Source organism: Parasteatoda tepidariorum, chromosome 4 (assembly GCF_043381705.1).
Source record: "Parasteatoda tepidariorum isolate YZ-2023 chromosome 4, CAS_Ptep_4.0, whole genome shotgun sequence".
In the NCBI taxonomy this organism is placed as follows: Eukaryota; Metazoa; Arthropoda; class Arachnida; order Araneae; family Theridiidae; genus Parasteatoda; species Parasteatoda tepidariorum.
The window spans coordinates 21,389,368-21,413,941 of record NC_092207.1 but is presented as its reverse complement, the minus strand read 5'-3'; the positions used below and the strand labels follow the sequence as shown (position 1 = coordinate 21,413,941).

Here is a 24,574-nt window from a genome sequence, read left to right as displayed (position 1 = left end):
AAAAGGGGTTATCTGGTTACAAATTGTGGGACAAAAATTTTACGTGGACAAAGCCACAAACAACACAAACTCATATGGATAATGGATTATCAAGATTTCTTTGTAGTATTTCATTTAGACAAAAAAAAAATCTCACCTGCCACAAAGAACAAGCTGAGGATATGTAGTAATCATTTTTATCACCAGTGCTCCTATCCCTACTAGCACAATGGGATCTCTTGCATTGTACTGTTCCATAATGTCAGGAGCAATATTGCTGCCGAAGGTTACGTAACCAAAACTTCCAGCCATGCAATAGATGAAGAACAGGATTCCCATGGCCAAAAATGTTGCCTTTGTAAAATTTCGTATGTTTCTTTCTTTCATGCAAGCATACACAGGAACAACAATTTCATGAGTCTGAAAGAACATATAATGAATGTAATTATATTTATAATGAATATTATTTAAGCAAATAGGTTTAATTTGTTCTAATGAACAAATTTAAAGTGAAAATAGCACTTGCACAAAATTAACCCTTCAATTTGTCTGTTTATATGGCATTATTTAAAATATGTAAGCTTGGAAAGATTAGGGCAGGGATTATTCTCTAATCAACAATTTTAGACCACTTTTTGACAGAATTGAATTGAATGTGTGGTTTAGTGGCACAAGGTCCAAAAAAGGACATACTGCGCCAAACACACGGTTTTACCTCTTTTTGACAGAGTTTTAAGAGTAGTACTTAAACATAAATTTCTAAGATGCGTGCTATTAGAATAAATAGTTTTCAACTTTCTGCTCCCATTAGACTTTTTCGTAACAATTATATTAATTATCAAGACACTAATTATTTTACACTCGAAAATACTGCATTAGTTTTTTTTAAAAAGGGAGAAAATATAATAAAACAAAATTATTAAAAACTAAAAGTTTTTATGTAGATTAAAAAAGGAGTAAATATTGTTTAGTTGGTTGGTTTAAAATGAAAAACGTGTGATGTAACCACTGTTGTCCACTATCAAACTGAATAATTCCTCATATACGCCGAACATGATTTAATAAGTTATTTGTTTTATGTCTAACAAAGATAAAATTATTCCTTTCGGTTTTAGTTTCAAACCAGTTTCATATGCATATATATATATATATAATTTTATATGGTTTTAAACTATGTGAGTTTGAGTCTATGCTGTTGAATAGTTTAATGGTAGCTTAAAAATAGAACCATCTTGGAAATTTTTTTATTCAGAAACTATTTGACCTATTTTAATTTTGTAATTTAAAAAGCATTGTTTAAAGTAACGTAAAAATTTGTATGCCTTTCAATTAAAACTTTTTTCAATCATGTTAAATATCATAAAATATTAAAGCATTTCGTGCGAAGTTTTCTTTGAATAAACAAGTTCTAAGAGTAAGCGCAACTTTATTTTTTATTGGCTTGCATAATTGGATAAATAGAGGAATACGCAAAAGTATTAAAGGTTTCAAACTTTCGTCAAATCTATTGGGTCTATATTTCCCAGAGTGCGGCCAACCCTTATTTTTATGAGAGTCAAAATTCTTAAACCCGTAGAAAAAAAAGTGGTGCCTTTTTTTTCAGCGAAAGTAGTTTATTGTGTCTGATTTCGTATTTTAAAATTTCGTTTGGACACATTCGCATATTTAAGACTTAACTTACGAACCATGGAAATTGCAAATGCAATTTTCATGGTTCATACTATGCAGTTTTCATGGTTATTAAGCATTGTCATGATTCGTCGTTGCTTATTTTGTTGCTGTCCGTAATTTTTGAAAAAAAAATTTCATATTATTTAACAGTTTAAGTGTTCTGCAAATTGTGGCTTTTGAGCCAAACTTTATTATTTCGACGTATCGAGTCAAGAGTGGCATGAATTTTGATTAAATGAGGTTTTATGAAGGTTTAACCACTACTTATTTAATCACAAAGTTATAAAACAATTTATATTTTTACGTTTTTTTCTCCAACTCAAACCAAATACGTGTCAAAATCTAATTAATATAATTACCTGATATGCAAAGGAAAAGACTGGTATAACAACAAAAACTTGCACTGCACTATCTGGGCTAGAACGAAAGGTATAAATATAAGTTAAGGTTGCAAAAAAAATATTAAAAATACTTTTTAAAATACATTAATATTATATGATACATCAATAATAATCTTCGCAAAAACAAAATATTTTTAAGTTAAATTTAAAGAGAAAAATTAAGTGAATTCGCTGTTTGCAACCAGTGTTTCCATGCCTTATAAATAAATTCAGAATTTTGTCATTTAAAATTATAGTTTTAAAGTAAGTATAAGTTAGTGTACTTTACGATAAAAAAAAAATTTTTTTTTAACGGCACCATGAAATGAAATAATTATTAAAAATTATTTTTTGAATGGAATTATTTTTGAATAAATGAGTTTTATAATTGTGCGTAAAAAATGTTTCGATCCACTTCAATGCCAAGACATCGCGAAATACGAAAATAAAAAATTTAACATCAAAGGACCCTAACTTTTGACCTCTCATCTAGATAAACTATTTAGATTATTGTTTCCAGATCATAGCTATCCACTCTTATATTTGGTAAGTCAAAAATCCAAATCTGTAGAAAAAGTGTATGTTCATTCACTGAAAGTACGTTTTTACACTTTCGTTATTTGATCCGTAATGAAGACTAATTAGTAATCCTTTGTCCGATTTCATTATGTCAAAATAAGATTATTAGAACAAAAGTTATGTACGACAGCCCCCTTTTTTTTTGTTAACTGGGTACTTTATTTGACGGGAATACAATTGCCTAGTTTGTTGTTTTGGTAGCACCTTACTCAAATTGCATTCGGCCATTTAAAGTAAATCAAATGTATTTTGTCTAAAGTATAAGTGACCTATTGCACATTTGATTTTTAAACTATATCATTACCAGGGCCCGACTTAGCCTAATTGGAGCCCGGGGCAAAAACTTCTTTGGGGCCCCCTTCTGCTTCACTATTTCAGTAATGAAGAGCCGAACTTTACGGAGGTATTTAAATTTTTCGCCTCATTATTGATATATGGGTGATTCTCACAAAACATGACAATTCGGACCAAAAAATGTCTTCAAAATAATCTAAATTTTTTTTGTATACTTCTTTAGCTACACTTATTAATATCTTATAGACAGCAGTGTAGTTTATTGACATTTGCTCGAGAAAAAAAATAAAATAGAAATTCACCAAATCTTGAATGCCAGGAAAATGACATATTACATTAGAAGTTTAAAAAACAGTCATTTTAAGTTAATAGTAAGTAACTCAACTTAAGCCTTTATGTTAGATGGACCATAAATTGCTTAAATTAATTCTTTTTATCCACTGTAGAAAGAAACAAAAAAAATTTTGTTGCTGATATGTACAGAATAAAATTGTGTATAATAATCAATCATTAAATAAATAAATAACTTTGATTACATCCAAGCATATTACAATCATACATAAACTTGGTATTAGGTTAATATTTGCTTTCCCTCTTTACAGTATTAGCAGTTAAAAAGAATTTCTGGTAACACTTCAATGTCCTGGCATTCATAAGCCAGGAAAATGACAGCCAGGATAATGACAAATTCGCCATTTTATAGCATATAACTTTACTTTAATTTAATATTTTGGCCGAAGACGTTTATATTCTGCAGAAAACAACAGTATTTCTTAAAATAACTCAGATAAATCTATGTAGTTTTTGTTATTAATGATTTCAAGAAGCCAGGAAAATGACAGCATAAAAACCTACTCACCTTGAAAAATTTTTTGAAATAGATTTTGAGCCAGAAAATTGGTTCTTTATTCATGCAACAAGACATGTTCAGATAGGAGGGTATCTAATCAATCTATTAACATAAGATATTGATTCCTGGCGCTATCTATTTTGGTTATAAATCACTAAATAAAAGTAGCCAGGAAAATGACAGATTTTCATGGGACAAACAAATTATTGACAGAAAAAATTATTTTAAACGAAGTTTTAGTAAACAATACCCTCTGCGTATATTCTAGAAATGCTTACATAGGATAAGATAAAAAAAATTAGATTTTGAAAAATGTATGGGAAGTTTTGAAGCTAGTTATTATTGGAAATATTGTTTGGGACATGCCAGGAAAATGACATTTTGATATTCAATTAAATTTTTTAAGTATACAAAACAGTCAATGCTAGTGCAAAGTCATTTTAAAATGCTAACAGCAATGCTATTAATTAATTTTTTTTTTAAAAAGTTCCTCTAGTATTATAGTATTAGATCTTGGGAGCAAGGGACAGTGAATTTCATGTTTCGTGAGAATCACCCATATAACAAAATTGACGAGAACCTAAAATAGCTATGAAGTCCAATAACAGTAGTGGTCAGGCGAAGTATCTTTCTGTCCATTTTATTGATTTTCTGACAATTCTATGTCCATCATGCCGAATGCAATTTTCTGATTGTTAACTTTGTCATCTAGCTGCAAAAAATACATATCCTTACTGACATTGTGGTGGAATTAATCAAAAGTTTCGCAATTACGATGGCTCAATTAAGCCTATCAGACATTTTGCGATATGTAAAAATACAGGCTTTTGATTCGCCAAATTTGCCTATCGTAATTTCGAAAATTTTGCTAAATTTTGCCTTAGAAAGCCATGGATTTTTTGTGTTCATACGATAGATTAATGAAGACGCTACTATAAAACTAACGGATTTTACACTGTTCTGATATTTCGTTTAAAAAAAAAAGTTCATTAAAAAAGGAAACGTAAAATAAACTTTCTATTCGATTTGGGGTCCCCTCTGATGCTCGGGCCCGGGACAACTGCCCCGTATGCCCCTGTCTTAGTCAGGCTCTGATCATTACTTCTGTTTAATTTATGTTTTGATGCATTTCTTGAAGAATATGAAAAATCATAATTTACTTTATTTATAAATTATAAACGAAAGCAAAGAAACTGAAACTGAAAATATGATTTTAATGAAATTTTATAACTTTTTTTTCGTTGAGATGTACTTTTTGCGTGGTCATCGGTGATCATCCGAACTAAGAAACGATAGAAAATACCTATAAGCATCTTTGCTTTTTCTAAAAGGGATTTAAAAGATACTTGTATCCAAATCGTTCAGCAATTTGTATCATGTCTTTTAGTCTTTGCTTTCTTTGGGAAAAAAGGGAGAGTTTAAAGGCACTGGAATCTTCTATTCATACAGAGCTTAACTTAAAATGTAATGTGCACTCAAGATAACAAATCAAATGTCGTTGTAAACTAATTCNGGGGGGGGGGGGTCTTAATTACTCTGGGTTGTGGGACAAGTGATTCCTTGCAGAATGTAACTCCTCTGAAGGATTTTTTAAAAAAAAGTGGATCTAACTAATTGTAAGGACCTTGGCAAACAGGATATCATTGTTGGTCAAGGTAAGAACATTAACTGAAAACAGACCATCCGGCCTGAAAATTGAAGGTTTTGATGCAAACACCAGGTGAGTTCAAATATTTATTTTTTAATTTTAATGAATTTTTTTTATTTTGGACAATGTAGCTGATTCTATTGGTGCAAGGGTAGGACACAAGACATCGTTGTTGCTGATTACAAATAATGAAGAAGAAAAAGGACATAAACATATACAAGAAACGAATGAAATAAAAATAAAAATATGACCACCGAAGCCGACGTCTTCAGGGGGTACCGGCCTCGGTAGCCATTAAAAACAAAACCATTTCTAATTGAGGGCGAAGCAAATGCTTAAAAAATCTCCCACAGTACCCCGATAGTTTTATATAGAGGTCCAGGAAAAACAAGATACATTCAAAATAATTAACAAATTAAGAAAAGAAAATCAATCAAAATTATCAGAAAAATAAAAACTCACTAAGTCACAGGTCAAGCATCAACTTCAAAAGCAAGTAGAGGAAAAGAAAACACTAAAAACAGAAAAACCAACGCCCCTATTATAATGCGCAGAAGAAGTTTAAAATGAAATGGAAAAGGTCAGGAGAAAGAAATACGTCGACAAATTAATAGAATGCTTAACTGGGGCTGCTCAGTTAAGACTAAAGTGTTAATCGGGACTTAAACACTGCAGGACCATAGTGTTATTTTGTTCTTGCAACATGAATATAATGCAAGAGCAAGTACCATACATTGTAGGGTTATATTGAATATATTGCATTTTAGAATGATAGTAAAAAAAATTATTACTTACAAGACTTTCACTTTTCCAGCCTGCGTTGCGCCTAATTTGTAATATTCATAAACTGTGAGGAAGACAGGATACAACATCGCAAATATTCCAAGAGTGCTGGGGAAAAAAGAATAGTTTTAGAGCTAGCTAATTCATAAAAGACGAAGATTTTTCAAATAATTTTATAACAAGAAATTGCAATTAAAAAAGAAATTGATACAGAAAATAGAGCATTAGTATAGTGCCATGATATTGGCGGCTAACTTCGCGATGTTCCAATTGTAACGCTAATCTTAGAGCACTGAAAAGAAAGAATTCGTTACGAAATGGTGACAAAATGATGCCTTTATGTTTATTAAAACAAAAGCTAGGATTTTTTGTTTTCTTCTTGAACAATGCGGGGAAAAAAACGTACCACCCTGAATAACTTTTAATCTAATGATCGAATCTTCACGTTCTAGAACTCTATCCTCATGGTTTGGGGGGGGGTGACCGAAAATATGTTCATTAATAAGTGCAGATGATATTTTAAGTTATGAAATCAGGCACAAAAGCGTACTTTTTCAGAATAAACCTATCTTTCTTTTCGACGGATTCAAATTTCTGACCCCAAAATATAGGAGAGGTAGCCGCAATCGGGGAAAAATGGTCCCAATAGTTTGGTCAAGAGGACGCTCCAAAAATTTAACCCCTAATGATAATTTAAATTTTTTGTGTATTTCGCTATATCTGAAGAACTTTTTGAGCAAAATTTAAAATTTTTGCACACAATTAATATAAACACGTTTATCCAAAGATAATCCCATGCGAAAAATAACTTTTAGTAAATATTTATTATTTTATTTAATAATGGTCGAATAAATTTTGAATTGTAAGGCATACAATTTTCCGCATCATTTTAAAAATATAATTTTGCATGGAAAAATACAAAATTTGAACAAAATCTGTTAATTCCTGAGAAATTGAATTTCAAAAATTTTAAGCATAAGAGTTAATTAAAATTCGATTTCTCAGGAACTATTCGACCAATTTTGCTCAAATTTCGTATTTTGCCTTGTAAAAATATGTTCTTTAAAATGATAAAAATTTGTGTACCTTACCATTCAACATTTCGACCATTATTAAATAAAATTAAAAATAATAAATATATTCACTAAAAGATTTTTTTTCCCGCACGGAATTATCATTGGATGAACAAATTTTATAATTGTATGCAAAAAAAAAAAAAAAAAATCGCTTAAAAAGTTAAGCAAAAACTAAAATTAATACGTTAAGAGGTCCAAAATTTGGATAGCGCTTTCACCGAAATATTGGGACCATATTTTCTTGCGGCTAACTCCTACATTTTGGAGGTCAGAAATCCGAATCCGTTAAAAAATAAATAAATGAAAAAGGGGATATTTATTCAGGGATAATACAATACGTTTTTGTGTCTGATTTCGTAGCATAAATTATCGTCTGCACTTATTAATTAGCATATTTGAAGTCACCCCTTTTAATCATTAAGATTGAGTCCCTAGAACGTAAAGATTAGATCAAAAGTTATGCAGTTTAGTCCTTTTTTTTTTGCGCACTGTACATTGAACTTCGAGTGATAAATAAAATGAGACTTTCTTGTACTGCAAATGAGTCGAGAAGTATATCGAAAACAACAAAACAAGCATTTATTACATGAAGTATTTATTATATTTATCACATTTTTAAAAAATTTTTACAATTTTTGTTGACTTTTGAAAATTGAAAAAAAAATTTTTTTTTTTATTCTAATTTATTCTTTTTCAGCGCCATTTTAAATTTAGAATAATTTATTTTTTTATTAAGAAAATAGCTATACTGAGTTTAAAGCAAGAATTTCGTGCAAAATAAGAAAAAAAGTTGTAAAAGTAAGCATAAAAGTAAGTAAAAAAAAGCTTGCATAATATAAAACATTGTTTCTCAACGGGGGCGGAGGACTTGATTTGGGCGGTACGGGGGCGTTGAGTATGTTTTGGGCAGTAGGGGGGCCATGAGCTTGTTTTGTTATTCTAATTTAACTTTATAACTCCAATATATAAAATTATTAAATTAAGATTTATTTAATAAATAAAATTAATCTAAAATTAATATTAAAGAAAAGATTAAATTAATATAATAAATTAAGATTATCTGACACACTATTTGTATTAGCAATAAAACGGATTCACCTATTCTCCGATCCGAACCAGCACAGCGCAGCGCAGCGCATGAGTCAGTACTTTTTGCCACTGACTCATTCAAGCCATTTAGTGGAAATTGAAGTGCATGCACTTTTTGTCCGATTTGACACGTGTTTCTTATGATGGTTTTAGTTTGCTTCCTTACAGTTTTTTCCCCAGTTCCGATTCGATTTCATTGTATATTTGGCCAGGTACGTGGGTGAATTAGTTCTTTATCGTAAATTGTTTATTAATTTGAAGAAATGTTGATTTTCTTTCATCGTTTGTATTTTGCTGCCACCAACATTGTCGGTTAACATAAATAAGTGTCTTCAATACAGTGTCAAGTTCCGCAGTGGACTGATCGTTAAGACACGGTTCCCAGCAGATCACCGAAGTCTAGCATCACTGGCTGCGGTCAGTGTGGGGGTGGATGACCGCTTGGATCAGTCTGCGTAGGGACCGAGGGTGTGCGGTATTGGTCCTCGTTAAACTGTGCTACCGTAAAGTGCTCGACTTCGCGCGCAGGTCGTCGGGCTACCGAAGCGGGGGTGCCATCCCCTCCGCAGAGGATCAAAATTGTGATGGCATGTCTTCGGATCATCCTCCGGGATGTTTCCCAGACCGTCGCCAATAGCCCATTGTGCAGCTCTAGTGCGACGTAAATTAACTACAACCACAACAAATCAATACAGTGTCACGTACTTGAAGTTTGGATATGTTCAATCGCTGTCGAACTTTCAACTAACCATGTGTTTATTTCATAACAAAGTTTAATCTAATGAAGCAATGGAACCTTCTCATTAGTGGGAGCTTTTGCAAAAAATTCATCCTGACAAACAAAATAAAGATTTGTCATTCTTCCCGAACATCAAGGACAAGTTTCTGAAGACATTTTCGGCCTCAGGCTCACTGGCAACCTCATCACGACAAAATGCGACGAAGGTTTGATTGCCTCTAATAATATATCAAAATTTATTGCTAAATTTGGGAAAGCTCATACCATCAGCAAAGAGTTGATATTCCCGGCTGTCGAAGAAGTTTTAGAAACAGTTTCACACCACCCAGCTTCATCCAATTTAATAAAAAATATCCAATTAAGCAACGATATAGTGTGGCAACGAATTGATGAGATGGCTGAAGACGTTGAAGTTTCCGTATGCAAACTTTTGATATCCAACGAATTTTCCTTTCTAGTTGATGAATCAACCTTGCCAAGTAATGTAGGCTTACGTCCGGTTTGTGAAGGAAAGAAAAATTACTGAGGAAATGCTTTTTGCTTGATGGTAGATACCAAAGTTGAATATACTTTTAATGCTGTCAAATATTATTTTAAGGAGCAAAACATTCCGCTTACGAATGTTTAGTCTGTTGCCACTGACGAAGCTCCTGCAATAGTAGATCGACATGGTGGGTTTATCGCCGTTTTTAAGAGTGGATCGAGGTTATCAGATATTTCAGCTGTTCACTGCGTGATTCACAGACAGCGTTAAGTAGGAAAAAATAAAAGTGACAATTTGCATCAGTCATAGCAATGTGTCATACCTGCTGCGAACAAAATTCGCAGTAATGCTCTCAACGATTGATTATTCAGACAGCTATGTAAGAAAAACGATCAAGAATATCACTTGCTACTTACACACCGAGATTCACTGGCTTTCCAAAGGTGCATATCTCAATAGGTTTTGGAATCCTTTCAATTCTGTTCTTGAGTTCCTCGAAGACAGAGATGTAGTTCTGAGAGACAGATTGCTAGAATTCAAGATAGACGTTGGCGGATTTATTAGCAAAATTTAATGGCTTTAATTTACAATTTCAAGTCAACGAGCTGAATTTGATCCCTACAAAATCAGCTATTTCTACCTTTCAAAGAAAACTCATTTTGTAGAGGCAGAATTTTGGTAGGAATGAGTTCAGCAATTTCCAATCTTATCATATCTTAAAAAGAATGAAGAAATTACCCCTGATGATGCACAAGAATATTGTCAACACATTGACTCTTTGCACATGAACTTTTCTGACCATTTCAAAGCTGTTTTGTCCCTGGAAGTTCCTCAATGGTTATGAACCCTTTTGTGATTGAATCAACAGAGGTTCACATTCAGGAGGAATTGGTTGAACTTTCAACTAATAAAGCTTTGAAAATTGAAATGGTGATCGTCTCATAAAAGTTTTGTTTCAAGGTAACATCAGTCGCCTCTACCCTGGTCGGTGGAATATCGTCAAAAATTTTTTAATCGGCCTTCCTTCTCCACCTTTTCGAACGTATATTCGGTGCTATCTAGTCACAAAAAAGAGAAATCGACTCGAGATCGTGCTACTAAGAGACTTCTGTCTTCACCTCACTGAAAATATTGAACAGAATGTAAAGAAACTGGCTCTGAACCATCAAGTACAATCATCCCACTGACGTAATTACTTGATTGTTTCGTTGATACTACTTTTTAATGTAAAAAAAATATTTTTGGGTGTTTTTTTAATTATCTAATTAAGAAAAAATGACTCTTTTTAAGCACAGTATTTTTTTTTCATCACCGTAATTATTTTGATTATGACAAATAGACTGCGATTACCTGCCGGGATAAAAGTATCGAGTTAACGTACACATTAAATTTTTTTAAAAAGAACTAAACAAATTTAACGCGTAAAAAAAACTGGATTTTCACAAAGGGGGGCGTTGAAATGATTTTTTCCCTTTAAGGGGGCGGCAACGTTTAAAAGGCTGAGAATCTATGATATAAAAGTAAGCAGAAAAAGAACGAAATGACGTAACTCACCTGGCATATCTTAGAAAATCCAACCTTTGGAAGTAACACATGGGCAGAATGAAAATAAAAGCCGTAATTGCTATGGTGAAACGCCGATCCAAATACCAACTGATGCAAAATTCTTTTTCAAATAATGACAAAAACACTGCAAAGAAAAAAAACACTGATTATTGGCAAGAGAACGAAATTTATATAACTAAAAAGAAAAAAAAATTTTTTTACTTCACGAATGTGCAGTATTTAAAAATGCTCCATTTTGTAATTTCAAAGAAAAAGAAAATATTGAAAGCTTATTTCAGTATTATAAATACTTCTCAATACAAAAACAATGCCTTAAACAAGATTTAAGCGTACGAAAAGAAAGGGGGCATTAAACTTATTATATGATCATGTATACCATATGGTGTATATTATTTATGCTTCCATTCCATGGTATACCAGGGCCAACCTTATAACTATGTAATGTTCTGATTGATCTTACTGAAATTCCTATCTTTCTTGTTCTGAATCCCTTTAAAGCATAACATCAGTATAATTTACATTTTGATTTAAAAGCATTTTAATGCTGAAGGAAAGTTAAGACTGCTTTTTTCTTTTAAAAAAATGAATAAAAAGCTAGGTTACATGAGGTAAAAAAAAACTTTTTTTTTTCTCTAATAATTTTGAAAAATCTGAAAATTTTTTTAAAATTATATACAAAATATCGAAAATTGCTTGAAATCGAAAGATCCAGAGGAACAATGCCTTCTTTGGGAAAGTCACAGTGGTTCTTTAGTCAATCATCAACTTTAATGCAAGATAAATTATAATTTTAAACCTCAATTAATAATAATTATAAAATAAATATTTAAATAAAGGATTTGACTTACATCTATCGTATTGATCTCCGATGATGATTAAAAAAGTGATACATATTCCGTAGCATGTTAGGAGAATTGAAACAGCGGCACACTGCTGCGCTCTCCTGCCACATAAAGACAATAGGACGTCGTGGTACGTGGTGTCACGGTTTACGTCAGCGCTGTGCACCAGCACTAACATAGTGCAGATTAAAATGAACATCATAATCTATAATGAAACATAGAAGACTTATGGTTTCCAACTTTGTGCTCATATTGACATACATATACAGTATAAAAACATAGCGTATGTGTTCATTAAGTTTAGAATTTCATGTGTTTTTAGGATTTATTTCAAATATAGTAATTGGGAGGCAGGGATAGCCTGGTTGGTAGGGCACTAGGCCCATGTCCAACAGTTCGAGGGTTCGATCCCAGCCTGCCGAAGACTCTTATGGTGACAGTAAATGGTGACTGATGCACGTTAAATCTGTCAAGTTACAAAGTTCTCTATGTTCCCATAACAAATCAATACTTCAGGGTGTACTGATCCAGGAGTTTCCTTGTCTTCTGGATTGGTTCAAAATTACAAGGTTATGGAGTTGACATTTTGTAGTCGTAAAACCAAAAATGGGTAGGCTGTTCAACGACGGTTATGAAATAAAACATAGTAAATGAGAGCTACGATGGCTCTGGGGATAGAGCGTTCGCCTTCCAATGCGTCGAACCGGATTCGAATCTCAGTCGATACGAATTCCGCATTCGGCTTGCACCGACAACAGTGCTGACTTGAAATATCCTCAGTGGTAGACGGATTATAGGCTCGAGTCCCTTTAGGGCAGGGGTGGCGAACCTTTATACACCAACGTGCCATTTTCTCTAAAAAATTGCTTAATGAGGTCATAGACGTGCCGTCAAATAATTTTGACTTCGTGATTATTGGGAAAATAATAATACTACATACTATCAACTCAAAACTTTTTATTTACATTGAAAAAAAAATACATTTGCAATATCTCAGTTATACGCGTAATTCATCCTTCAAGTAACATCAGTGTGACTTCTGTTGTTGCAGATTGGATGACAAATAACTTATATTAGGTTGTAAGATGTTAGTTTAAGCAGGACTGTTATTTTTTTTTGCTAGTTATTTATTGTTAGCTTGTTTTTTATGGTTATTGTATTTTTAGCATTAATTTTTAATTTTTTTATTAATATTGTTTATTATTTTGCTTATTTTTTGCGAATTTTAATTTAATTGTTGCATATACTTCATAGTGTAACAACATTTGTGATCGGTGGAGTGCCCAAAATATTGCGTCGCGTGCCATTGGTTCGCCATCCCTGCTCTAGGGGGTACAGAATGGAGATTGATCATGCTCTGGTTCAGGTCAAAATCACGATCTGTGAATGTATGAATAGGTCCGCCCTATGAACGGGTAGTGACGTATATGCGTGGCAGAAGTCAGATTTTTGGTTATAGATGACGTCATTGGAAAACAAGAAGCACACCCCTTTTGCCTTTATGGCATGCAAGAGCAACAATAGTTCCATTAAAAAGTCCTTCACGAAGACAAATTTCTCCCAATTTCTCTTTCAGTTGAGTAATTAAGGAAAATAAATTATTTGTACGTGGAATGTTTTTATAATGTTTTCATAGCAATGAACCATTTGTTTTTAAATCTCTTAAACGTTATACCAGGGATGGCATTTACAGGGCACGAAAATAAAATTATAAGACTTAAGACACTCGAAAGAATTTGCATATCAATTTACTTTAATTTTGGCACTTTGATAAATTCGTATACATATTACCATATCTGATTTACATAATTATTATCTGATTTACATAATTCAAAATGGAGAATTATTCTTCTATATCCCCCATAATTTTTGGTAAGTGTGCCAGTACAGTAAGAAACGAATAAATGTTTCATATCTTATTATGCTGGAAATTATACCGTGGATATAAGAAGAAAAAAAAGTATAGTTAACTCTTGATCTTATGATCGAATTTTCACGTATTTAGATGTAATCTTAATTGCTACAAGGGCACAATTATAATATTTTAATTGACTAGGGCTATCTAAGAGTTACATTACTATTAAATTTCTACAAGAGTCATTTCTTATGGATTCTGGCCATCAGTTCTCAAATGTGAGGTGTGGGCAGCGGCCCCCCCCCAAGCTCTTTGGTGCATTGATCCCCCCCCCCAAAAAAAATTTGCTAACTTCCCCCTTCCATGTTAGCTTGTTCGAAATAGTGTCACGTTGCTTCTTTTATTTAAGTATTCCCCCCTGATGGGGGCCCCTGGGTGTGGGATTAAAATGCGGCAATTCTGGCCACAGTGGTTAAGTCCAATCGATATTTTAAGCAACCAAATCAATTTCAAATGACTATTTTTATTATTTATCATTAATATTTTAGTAATATTCGAAAAACAAATAGAACTTTACTATACATAAAGTTAAATGACGGCAACAAAAATTTGTACTAAATCTCAGAACAAATTTATAAAAAATTAAAATACAATTTTTGTGAGAAATGGAAATGCATTTAAAATATGAGTTCTCAGCAACTATTTAATCGACTGTGTTCACAATTTAGATTTTGCGAAATAAAATAACAGTTTAAGAAACATTAGCAGTTTTATTACTAACCAGTTTAAAATTGTTCTGATAATTATTTAAATTATATATGAAACTTTACAATAATTGAAGTGTTTTTGCTCGAGATAATCTTTGATTAAATGGATTTTGTTAAAAAGATACATATTTTGATTGTTTGATTAATGCTAGAGGTATGTAGAAAACCGCGAATAGTAAAAATATTAAAACGACGCTATACCTCAATAGTGATCTCGCCGTGGTAAATTCTCTTGCAATTACATAAGTATTTTAAAATTTGAAGTATAAAAAAAAAGAATTCAGATAAACCTAATGCAAACAAGGAAGTTTTAAATGCTGATTTTTTTTCCTTCAAAATATCAAAATGCACCCTAAATATGGCAAGATTATTTAGGACTAAACATTGGGGAAGTTATCCTGCGATACTTTGTTTGCATTTCGTTGTTTTGAAAACATTTATTTTCAGCATTAGAAACTTCAGGATTTACTCGAGATTTACCCAAATTTACTTTTCGCTAAACTTTAAATTACAAATGCAGGTGACACATTATGCCATCAAAAGTTTCTCTCGCGGTATAGCATCCTCTGAACAAAGAATACAGAACTTTCAACTAGTCTTGATTCTCTAAAAGTAATGACACTACAATCTCCCAGTTCTGGCAACGTTTCATATTCTGAGATTCCAAAAGCTGAAATTTATTTTTGTCCAAACATATTTCCCAAATAGCATCCTTGAATTGCGAATCCTTAAGTTTGAATATTTTAATCTGTGGAAATCCAATCATTAAATTAAAAGTAATTCTAGAGCAATATTTTTCCTTTACTGATTTTACACTTGCATTCCATTTTAATTTGTATCGGGAACAGTGGATATTTTACATAAATCAAATAAGGTTTATCATGAAATAAACAGCAGTACATACACTAATAAGATACCAGCAAGTGACGTCATAGTAGGTAAATCCTGGCATTTGTGTGATTCAGAAGCCAATCAGGTTTGACACACACGCGTGACGTCGCTTACAGGTATCCAATTAAATCACGGTGTTAGACATACCAATCTCTTCGTCTAGAGTTGCGAATTGCTGCTTAATTCACAAGAAATCGTTTAGTGGATCTTAGAATAAAGAGCGGGTATAATTTTCTTTCGTAACTGTGAAACATTAAATACTCTTATGTAAGAAGAATATTTAGAAAAGAAAAAGAGCTGTTTACTTACGACTTGTAAAAATGCAGCGAAATATACTCCTCCCGCTTTATCGTAAGCATAAGGGTAATTGAGGACACCGGCTCCGAGGGCGGCATTGACCAGAAGAAAAGAGGCGACAGGCCAGCTGGTACCTGCAAGGAAAAAAAACACGAAAAACTTGTAAATTACTTGCTATTTTTAAGCAATTTTAAATTTAAACCAAATGGCTAAGAATTAATTTTAGTTTTTTAATTTCAATTTTTTCTTTAATTTTTACTTTTTTTATACTAAGACATTTATTTAAAGTCAGTTATTTAATGCTAGAGTAAAATATAACAATTTCACCTAAATTATAAAAATTGTAGTAGGTGAAGAACGTTTTTTTAAAACTAATTTGACATACTTAAATTTTAACCATAGTAAAATTGTCCCAAATCATGACACATAATTTTAACCCTTTACAAGACCAATTTTAAATTTTTTAGGAAGTTTTTCCTTTGGCAGCACATTTTATAAATTCATAATGTAACAAATAAGTTTTTGAAAAAAAATCTAGACTCACCTGTCGCATTAGGATTTGAGAAATTGCATTGATTAGTCATTGAGCGACTATTGACCCATGAAAAAGAAGAAAAAATGCTACTGGGACATATACGTTCAGTCTCAAAGATCAGGTTGTTTTTAAATGATAAATTTTCAAAATCGTGTAAATTTTTATTAAAAACAACGTAAAAGGAAACAAATGCTCAGATTATGAAACATTTTCTTAACTTTATTTCAATAATTTTCCTCAGGAAATGAAGCAAAAGTCTTCACAAACATATGATATTTTTCAAAACTATGCTGCCAAACAATCTACTTGGAACGCATAACGTTAAAGATGAGCTATTGCTCTCTGCTTAGAACGAGTGAACTTGAAGTACGAATTTACTTACAACTTAGAAATTCCAGCTATAGACGCGACGAATGTGTTGAGCTGTTACCAGCCATATTTAAAATTAATTTTAAAAAAATATATAAAATTAAAAAAAACGCTGTTTTGAGAAAGAAAATTTAATTATTATGAAAATGCAATTCATAATACAATGCAATGGCTGCTTCAAAAATTTCATGTGTCGTCACATTCGACGCAATTTTACAAAATTAAAAATATAAAAATTGATGTTATTTTAAATAAAAACAATTCATCTATTTCAAAGTGGTTCAAGCATTTATGATTTATGTTTTTGAGTGATTGTCTTTAAATTAGATGATTTGCAAATTTTTAAATAATTATAAGACAAACCGAAGGGAAAAAAATTGAAATAGGAAAAAAATAAGACTTGAGATTTTCATTTAGATCCTTATAGCTTTAAGAATAAATCATGCATTAAATTTAAGGAAATATTTATAAGAACTAATGACTGATAAATAAAATGATGTGACAACTAATGACTAATGATATAACTCAAAATAGTAATTGTAAGGATATGTGAATAAACTAAGCATTTTAATAAAATAAAAAAATTAAAAAAATTAGTCTTATCCATATTATTTTACTACAAGAAAAGTTGAAACGTTTAATGTTTCAAAAATAAATTGCTGCGTGAATGATTACAGTACCTTAGTCATAATTGAAAACTAAATAAGATGTTTTATTAATTGCTCAGTAAAATTTATAAAATTAATATTTTTCATCAAATTTTACCAAAATCGAATCATAATATAATAAGAAACCAAATAAAAATTTCAAATTAACTCATGATTTATTTATAATAGCATGTTCTCAACTACAGCGGTTCTTAACTAATGTTCCGCGGAACCCTAGGGTTCCGAGAGTTAAGACTTTTTTAATCAGTTGCGATTTTTATAATCTGTAGTTAATTTATATCCAATTGATAATTCATTATATATTTAATATTTACGGTATTTTTATAAAATTACTTAATTGAAATGTTTGTGAAGAAATTTCTAAACAATGTTTTTCTAATAACAATATAATGAATGAATAATAAAAGGATATGCATTTTTGAAAAATTCCATTTGTATTTCGCATCGAAAAAAAATAACCAAATTTAACAATGTTTATATCACTCTGATAACCAGTCTCAACGTTTATTTTCTTCCTTTTCCGTTTTTCAATGGAAAGCATATTTTAGATCAGAAGTTTACAATTTACACGTGGCAGCGGGCCGCAATTCCACCACCACCAGTCAAATGGCGGGCCGCAATTTTAATCAAAATTTTATATGGTACTCTTATGTTTGAAGCAACATTAAATATTACAATCAGATTTTCATCAAAGTTTTTTTTAAAATTAAAAAGCAATATAACAAGCATTACAAATAATGCTTGTTACGCATCATTTTGAATCTTATCTTAATCAGAAACTTAGTGACAAGATTTTTTTTTTCTTGTAAATTTAATTCTTTGATAAAACATTTTTCTCGACTTATTAGGAATTATAGCAACAAAAAAAATTCTCGAGCATCAGAAGTTAAATTTTTTTTTTCTTTACCGTTCATGCGATATTCAATTCAAGGAATTTAAATAAAACATGATATTCTTTCCCTCTTTTATGCGTTTTAAAGTTTGCAAATGTTAATAATTTCGTCCAAAATGAGTAGTTTCAAAAAGTTAATTTGGAGAATTTCTTCGAGTAAATTTCTGATACTTACATGCTGAATAATAATCAGAAAATACAAAATACGAAATAAAAGAGCAAAATACACGATGATTTTTGTATTTGAATAAATATTTTCTTGGGCGCAAAACCTGAGAAAAAAATTTTTTTTTGCATAGTTGGTCTGTTAAATTTTACAGAAATGAAGAAATTAGGTTTTCTTAAGCGAAAGAAAAGTATTTTAAACCCATATAGATTTTTTACGAAGATTGTCCACAGACGAACGACAACTAATATATTTAATTCGCCGGTCTCAAAAAAATGGCGTCGCGGGCCGCCAGTTAGTAACCACTGTTTTAGATAATTCCCTTTCTGTTTTTGCATGCATTAAAATAACTTTAAGAACTAGACCAGATGCCTCTCCAGATCTATGATTCAACTGTTTGACTTAAAACGAAACTAGAAGACTGATAAAACGAAATGATAAAAGAATTTCATTCTTCGTTCATTTACTGAATAATTAATAAAAATTAGATTAATGAAAAACTTTATGAAAAATAGGTAAACATAAAGACAACATTCGTTAAACATAGGACGTTTTACATGAAATCTTTCGTTAATTTATATATTCACAATGACTAAAATTTTCATTCACGAAGTCTCGAGGTTCAGTCAAAAGAAAGTCGATCATTTAGGGCCCCACAGCCGAAAAAAAATTGGGAAACGCTGCTCTACGAAATTGTGTTCATCAACTAACTTTAGTCGTTAAAATGTTAGCCAATGATCATTCAGTTTACCACAAGAATAAGTATCAGTTCCACGTCATCAAACATTGTCACGACAGAATCAATAATTCTTTAAAGGAAAACAATTTGGCGAAACTTAGCAGGAGACCTAGAATATTTAAGACCCAACTAATTAACTCTTCTATGAAAAGGAAATTGGCGAAACTTAGCAGGAGACCTAGAATTTTTAAGATCCAACTAATTAACTCTTCCATGAAAAGGAAATTGGCGAAACTTAGCAGGAGACCTAGAATTTTTAAGATCCAACTAATTAACTCTTCTATGAAAAGGAAATGGGCGAAACTTAGCAGGAGACCTAGAATTTTTAAGATCCAACTAATTAACTCTTCTATGAAAAGGAAATTGGCGGAACTTACCAGGCGATCTAGAATTTTCTAGTTCCCAGAGTTTTCTAAATAAGGGCAGTAATGGTCGCTCTTCATCCAGAGGCATGATGTATTTTGATTAAAATACCACAATCCAAAAATAGGAAATATTCAATAATTTGTTACATAATTCCTATACTCTTTTTTTCTCTCACTTATCCAAAGATCCACGACAGTCTTTTTCTTCTTATTGTGTCGACAAAACATTGTTATAGTAGACTGCCACAAAAAGAAAGCTTCCGTAACCTTAATTGATTAGCAGCGTTTGTATAGTTAAGCAAAGATAAATTTTTAGCATGTGATAAAATTCTTTAGTTTTGTACAAAGACTACAGAAGTTGAAATCAACCCAAACTATTATCTTTAATCTATTAGTATTTTCGTCATTGATTCTTCTAGAATAAACACCAAGCGGAGTAAAATAAAAGGAAGCAGTAAAGAAGTAGAACATCCTGAGAAGCTATCGAATGATCAAATTTTTATGTACCAAGAAAATAGATATACTCATAGCCCAACGCTAAAATCACGCTGCGTTTCAGATAATTTCTAGTTTAAAATAATGATGCATGATTAAAAATGTATTTAACTCAGATTATTGGAATATCTTTTAAAAGAAAAAAATATATAAATTATTTTAAACGAGCCGCAATGGCTCAGGGATAGAGCGTTCGCTTTCCAATGAGGCGAACCGGGTTCGAATCCCAGTCCATACGAACTCCGCATCCGGCTTACACCGACCACAGTACTGAAGGGAAATATCCTCAGTGGTTAGAGTCAGTGGTTAGTCCCCTAGCCATCAGGCTAACCGTGGGAGGTTGTCGTGATCTTCCTCTCCATGTAACGCAGATGCAGGTTAGCTCCATCAAAAAGTTCACCACGAAGCCAAATTTCTCCTAATATTTGATCCAGGAGTTCCCTTGTCTTCTGGATTGGTTTCAAAATTACAAAGCTCTGCGTAGTACATTTGAACATCAGTAGTCGTAAACTCAAAAATTGGGTTGGCTGTTCAACGACGGTTATAAAATAAAAATAAATTGTATCAGAGAGCCGCAATGGCTCGCCTTGCTATAATTGACGGCAATGATGTTTAATTAATTATGGTAATAAGCTCTATTAATATTATGGTAACTGGCGCAGTATAAATAGGTCTCAATCTAAAATAAAAATTAAGGAAAAAGAACATAATAGCTGAAGTTTCCTTTAAATTGGTTTAATGTTTTTAATTTGCGAACAGGACCTCTACTGTAGCAGCTGGAATTTTCCTTTTGGTGAAGCGATTACACCGGATTTGATTTTTGAATACCACTGATTTTCATCCACTTCTCAAGCTTGTGTGTAATACTGGCTTATAGAGCCGTGGCGGTTTAGAGGATAGAGCATTCGCCATCCAATGAGGTGAACCGGGCTCGAATCCCGGCAATGTCTGGTTGATACGAATTCCGCACCCGGCTCGCACCGACCACAGTGCTGACGTAAAATATCCTCAGTAGTAGACGGATCATGGGCTAGAGTCCCCTTTCCGTCTGGTTAACCGTGAGAGGTTTTCATGTTTTTCATTTCCATGTAACGCAAATGCGGGTTAGTTCCATCAAAAAGTGCTCCACGAAGGCAAAATTTCTCCTAATACTAGATCCAGGAGTTCCCTTGTCTTCTGGATTGGGTTCAAATTTACAAGGCTACGGATTTGAACATTAGTAGTCGTAAAGCCATAAAATTGGGTCGGCTGCTCAACGACGGTTATAAAATAAGATGTTATTTTAAACAGATTTTGAATTAACCACTTACATTGCCAAACTTTTGAGGAAATATCACCATGAGATAGAAAATCAAGATTTCAGACAAAACTAATTTTTTAACTAATTTTGTGATTAAAACTTTGTGATCCTCTTCCAATCTTCTTTGACGTTCCTCAGGTGTTTCTCGGGCCCTAGCACTGCTAGTTGAGACACGATCCTCTTCCAATCTCCTTTGAAGTTCCTCAGGTGTTTCTCGGGCCCTATCAATGCTAGTTGAGACACGATCCTCTTCCAATCTTCTTTGACGTTCCTCAGGTGTTTCTCGGGCCCTAGCACTGCTAGTTGAGACACGATCCTCTTCCAATCTTCTTTGACGTTCCTCAGGTGTTTCTCGGGCCCTAGCACTGCTAGTTGAGACACGATCCTCTTCTAATCTTCTTTGACGTTTCTCTGATACTTCTTGGGCTCTAGAATTGCTTGTCGAAATTCGGTCATGTTCCATCCTTCTTTGACGTTCCACAGATGTTTCTTGGGCCCTTCTTCTTCTTTGAGAATCTCTTAATATCTTTTTCTTTGACAAAATACAAAGTTTTTTGGAAGGCGGTTCTGCCATGTCAGTAATCGGGTTTTTAAGAAGTCAACGAATACTTTAGAACAACAATTACTATGAAAGCAAATCATGAAACTTCAATATTAAAATCTAAGTGCTTACCTGCAAACTGAAACTTTCTGAAAATAACTAATTACATTTAATAAAAACTGTTAAAATAAAGAATAGAAAAACCAAAGAGATCCAAGATAAGTGTGATCGTTCCTTCAAAAACAATTAAATTCCTATTTTAATACGCTATATAGATACAACGCTTAAGAAACAAAAACTAAAATGCTAAATACATGAAAAGAACACGAAAGCGAATTAATTTTTTATGGTATCATGTTCTATTTTTATATAATTTTTTTTGGTATCAATTTCTATTTCTATATCGCTACAAAAATTATCGTCTTCGCTTAAGAAAAAAAAAAATAGAGCGTGGAAAGAAGAAGAAAAACTTATTAAAACAATTATGAACAGCGACAAGTATGAGTATGAGTAAAGTGCAGCGTTCTCTGTTTTCGCTTACAGCACTGTGTTTCAATAGGTAAGGCTTAATTTAGCCTAACATTGAAAATATAGCGACAAATATATCAAAGCGAAGCGTTCTATTTACGTATAGAATATGTTGCCACATTTTTAATATAAAAGTTAAACTTTTCTCCACTTTGATAAATGTAAACTAATACAAGCCTTACAATTAAATTATTAATTCCTTCGTATATTATTGGTTTAAGTTGCAAAAATTAATATTTCAATTGTAAGGTTCGCATTAGTATACATTTATAAGAGTGGAGAAAAGTATATGCATTTTTTAATAGTTTTTTGAATATGGCTTTTTGAAGACGAAAAAGCATAGATTTTCTTACAAAATGACTGATAACTAAAAAACTAATCCAAATTTTTGAAAAAGAAAAAAAAATACTTCTTCATTGTGTCAAAACACAATTATGTGCCGAGTTTCGTGCCTGGGCGAGGCTTCTGGGGCGATATATTGTGATTACAGACAGACAAACAGACACACAGCCGCGTTTATTATTATGTATAGATAGATAAAAAGCTTTTTGCATGATAACTTAAAATAAAAAAAACTTTTTGATTGTTCTATTTTGTATTTGTTAGTACCATTTCTAGACACCGTGATTACAGAATGGTTGCAGTTTTCATAGTTGAATGGCAGTTAACATTCAACATTTGTTCCCTAAACGAGACTACTATTTATAATCGTGGCAAAAACATTCAGTTATTTTACCTTTTCTAATATGAATTCTTCTGATTGTATCTTATTTAAAGTTATTTCTCAGTTTCGAGACGCTCTGTTTAATCATTCCCATTTTTTTCTTCTTTTTCATTTCAACAGTTTCTTTTTTCGACGCTCAAATATTTTGCCCTTTTTTGGACCAAAGACTTTGGTCATTTGACGGTAACCTTTCCTATAAATTTCGCATCAATATATCTATTCTTCCTCATTCGATTTGGTCATTTAACGATAGCAATTCTAATAAATTTTACATCAGTATCTATTTTTTCTTTATCCGATTATGTCATTTAAAGTTCGCCATTCTTATAAATTTTACTTCAATATATCATTTGACACTAGACATTCCTATAAATTTTACTGCAATATATCATTTGACACTAGACATTCCTATAAATTTTACTTCAATATATCATTTGACACTAGACATTATTATAAATTTTAGTGCAATATATCATTTGACATTAGACATATTCCTATAAATTTTACTTCAATATATCATTTGACATTAGACATATTCCTATAAATTTTACTTCAATATATCATTTGACACTAGACATTTCTATGAATTTTATTTAATTACATCTATTTTTTACTATCCGCTTAGGTTATTTGGCATTTGTCATTCCTACAAATTTTACATCAATATATCTATTTCGTCACAATTTTCAATTAGACACGTTAGAGGGTTAAACTTAAATTAAAAATTTCGTTGGCGCCAATGAAGTGACGATACCACGTCTAAAATTAAATAATAAATAATGCTAAAACGCATGTGTGTGTGTCGAATGAAAAAAAAATTGCGAAGACAAATCTCTTTCTCCATGGCTCGTGCTCATAAAGATAAAATCCCGGTTTATACATAAACAATCATTTCCTATACTTTGAAAGAAAACGTGTAAACATGCATCGAAAAAGATAAAACTTCCAACTTCGGGATATATATTATTCGAATAAGAACGTAGTTTGAGGTCAATTGCGATTTAACTGGAGATTTCAGGGTCAAAAAAGTTAAAGTTTTCAATTTCGTACGTACATGAATCGATAAGGGTATGAATAAGTGGATGTGATGACAAATTTCAGTGCTTTGATGTAAATTAATAGTCGTAGCTCATTTGCTATCGATTCTCGCTTATCTTGTTTTACTCTTTGAGCAACAGTCATTATACTATTAAGAAACAGTACTCCATTTCTATTTATAGTATAATAAACTTTATTGATTATCCTTTTCCTCAACTTCCAATAAAAACTTCATCGTGAGCCAAGCTTTCATCAGATCATGAGCAAAATATGCTTCTAGAAAGAAAAAAATAGTGTTAAAGGGTGCGTTAACAGAAAATCAAGGGCACATTAAAGAAACATTCTAAATGAAATGGAATAATTCTTTATGTGCGCACTTGTTCGTATTTTAATCAGTGGAATGACCGAGGTTGGTTTGAGGTTA

At 31.9% G+C, this 24,574-nt stretch overlaps 1 protein-coding gene across 4 annotated transcripts in view; it reads right to left on the bottom strand.

Moving 5' to 3' along the window:
* The window catches only part of LOC107444729 (sodium-coupled neutral amino acid transporter 7), a 65,404-nt gene that overhangs the window by 6,760 nt on the left and 34,070 nt on the right, over positions 1-24,574 (bottom strand). For 3 of the 4 annotated variants that reach the window (XM_043039717.2, XM_021148058.3, XM_021148057.3), the window contains exons 2-7: positions 15,803-15,924; positions 11,987-12,185; positions 11,127-11,262; positions 6,197-6,292; positions 2,010-2,067; positions 137-399 (exon numbers count right to left, since the gene is read on the bottom strand). In XM_043039717.2, the coding sequence (XP_042895651.1) occupies positions 137-399; positions 2,010-2,067; positions 6,197-6,292; positions 11,127-11,262; positions 11,987-12,185; positions 15,803-15,924 (874 nt within the window). Of the gene's footprint in view, positions 1-136; positions 400-2,009; positions 2,068-6,196; positions 6,293-11,126; positions 11,263-11,986; positions 12,186-15,802; positions 15,925-19,536; positions 20,018-24,574 lie in introns of those variants that run through there. The other variant, XM_016058943.3, reaches the window with a different exon arrangement.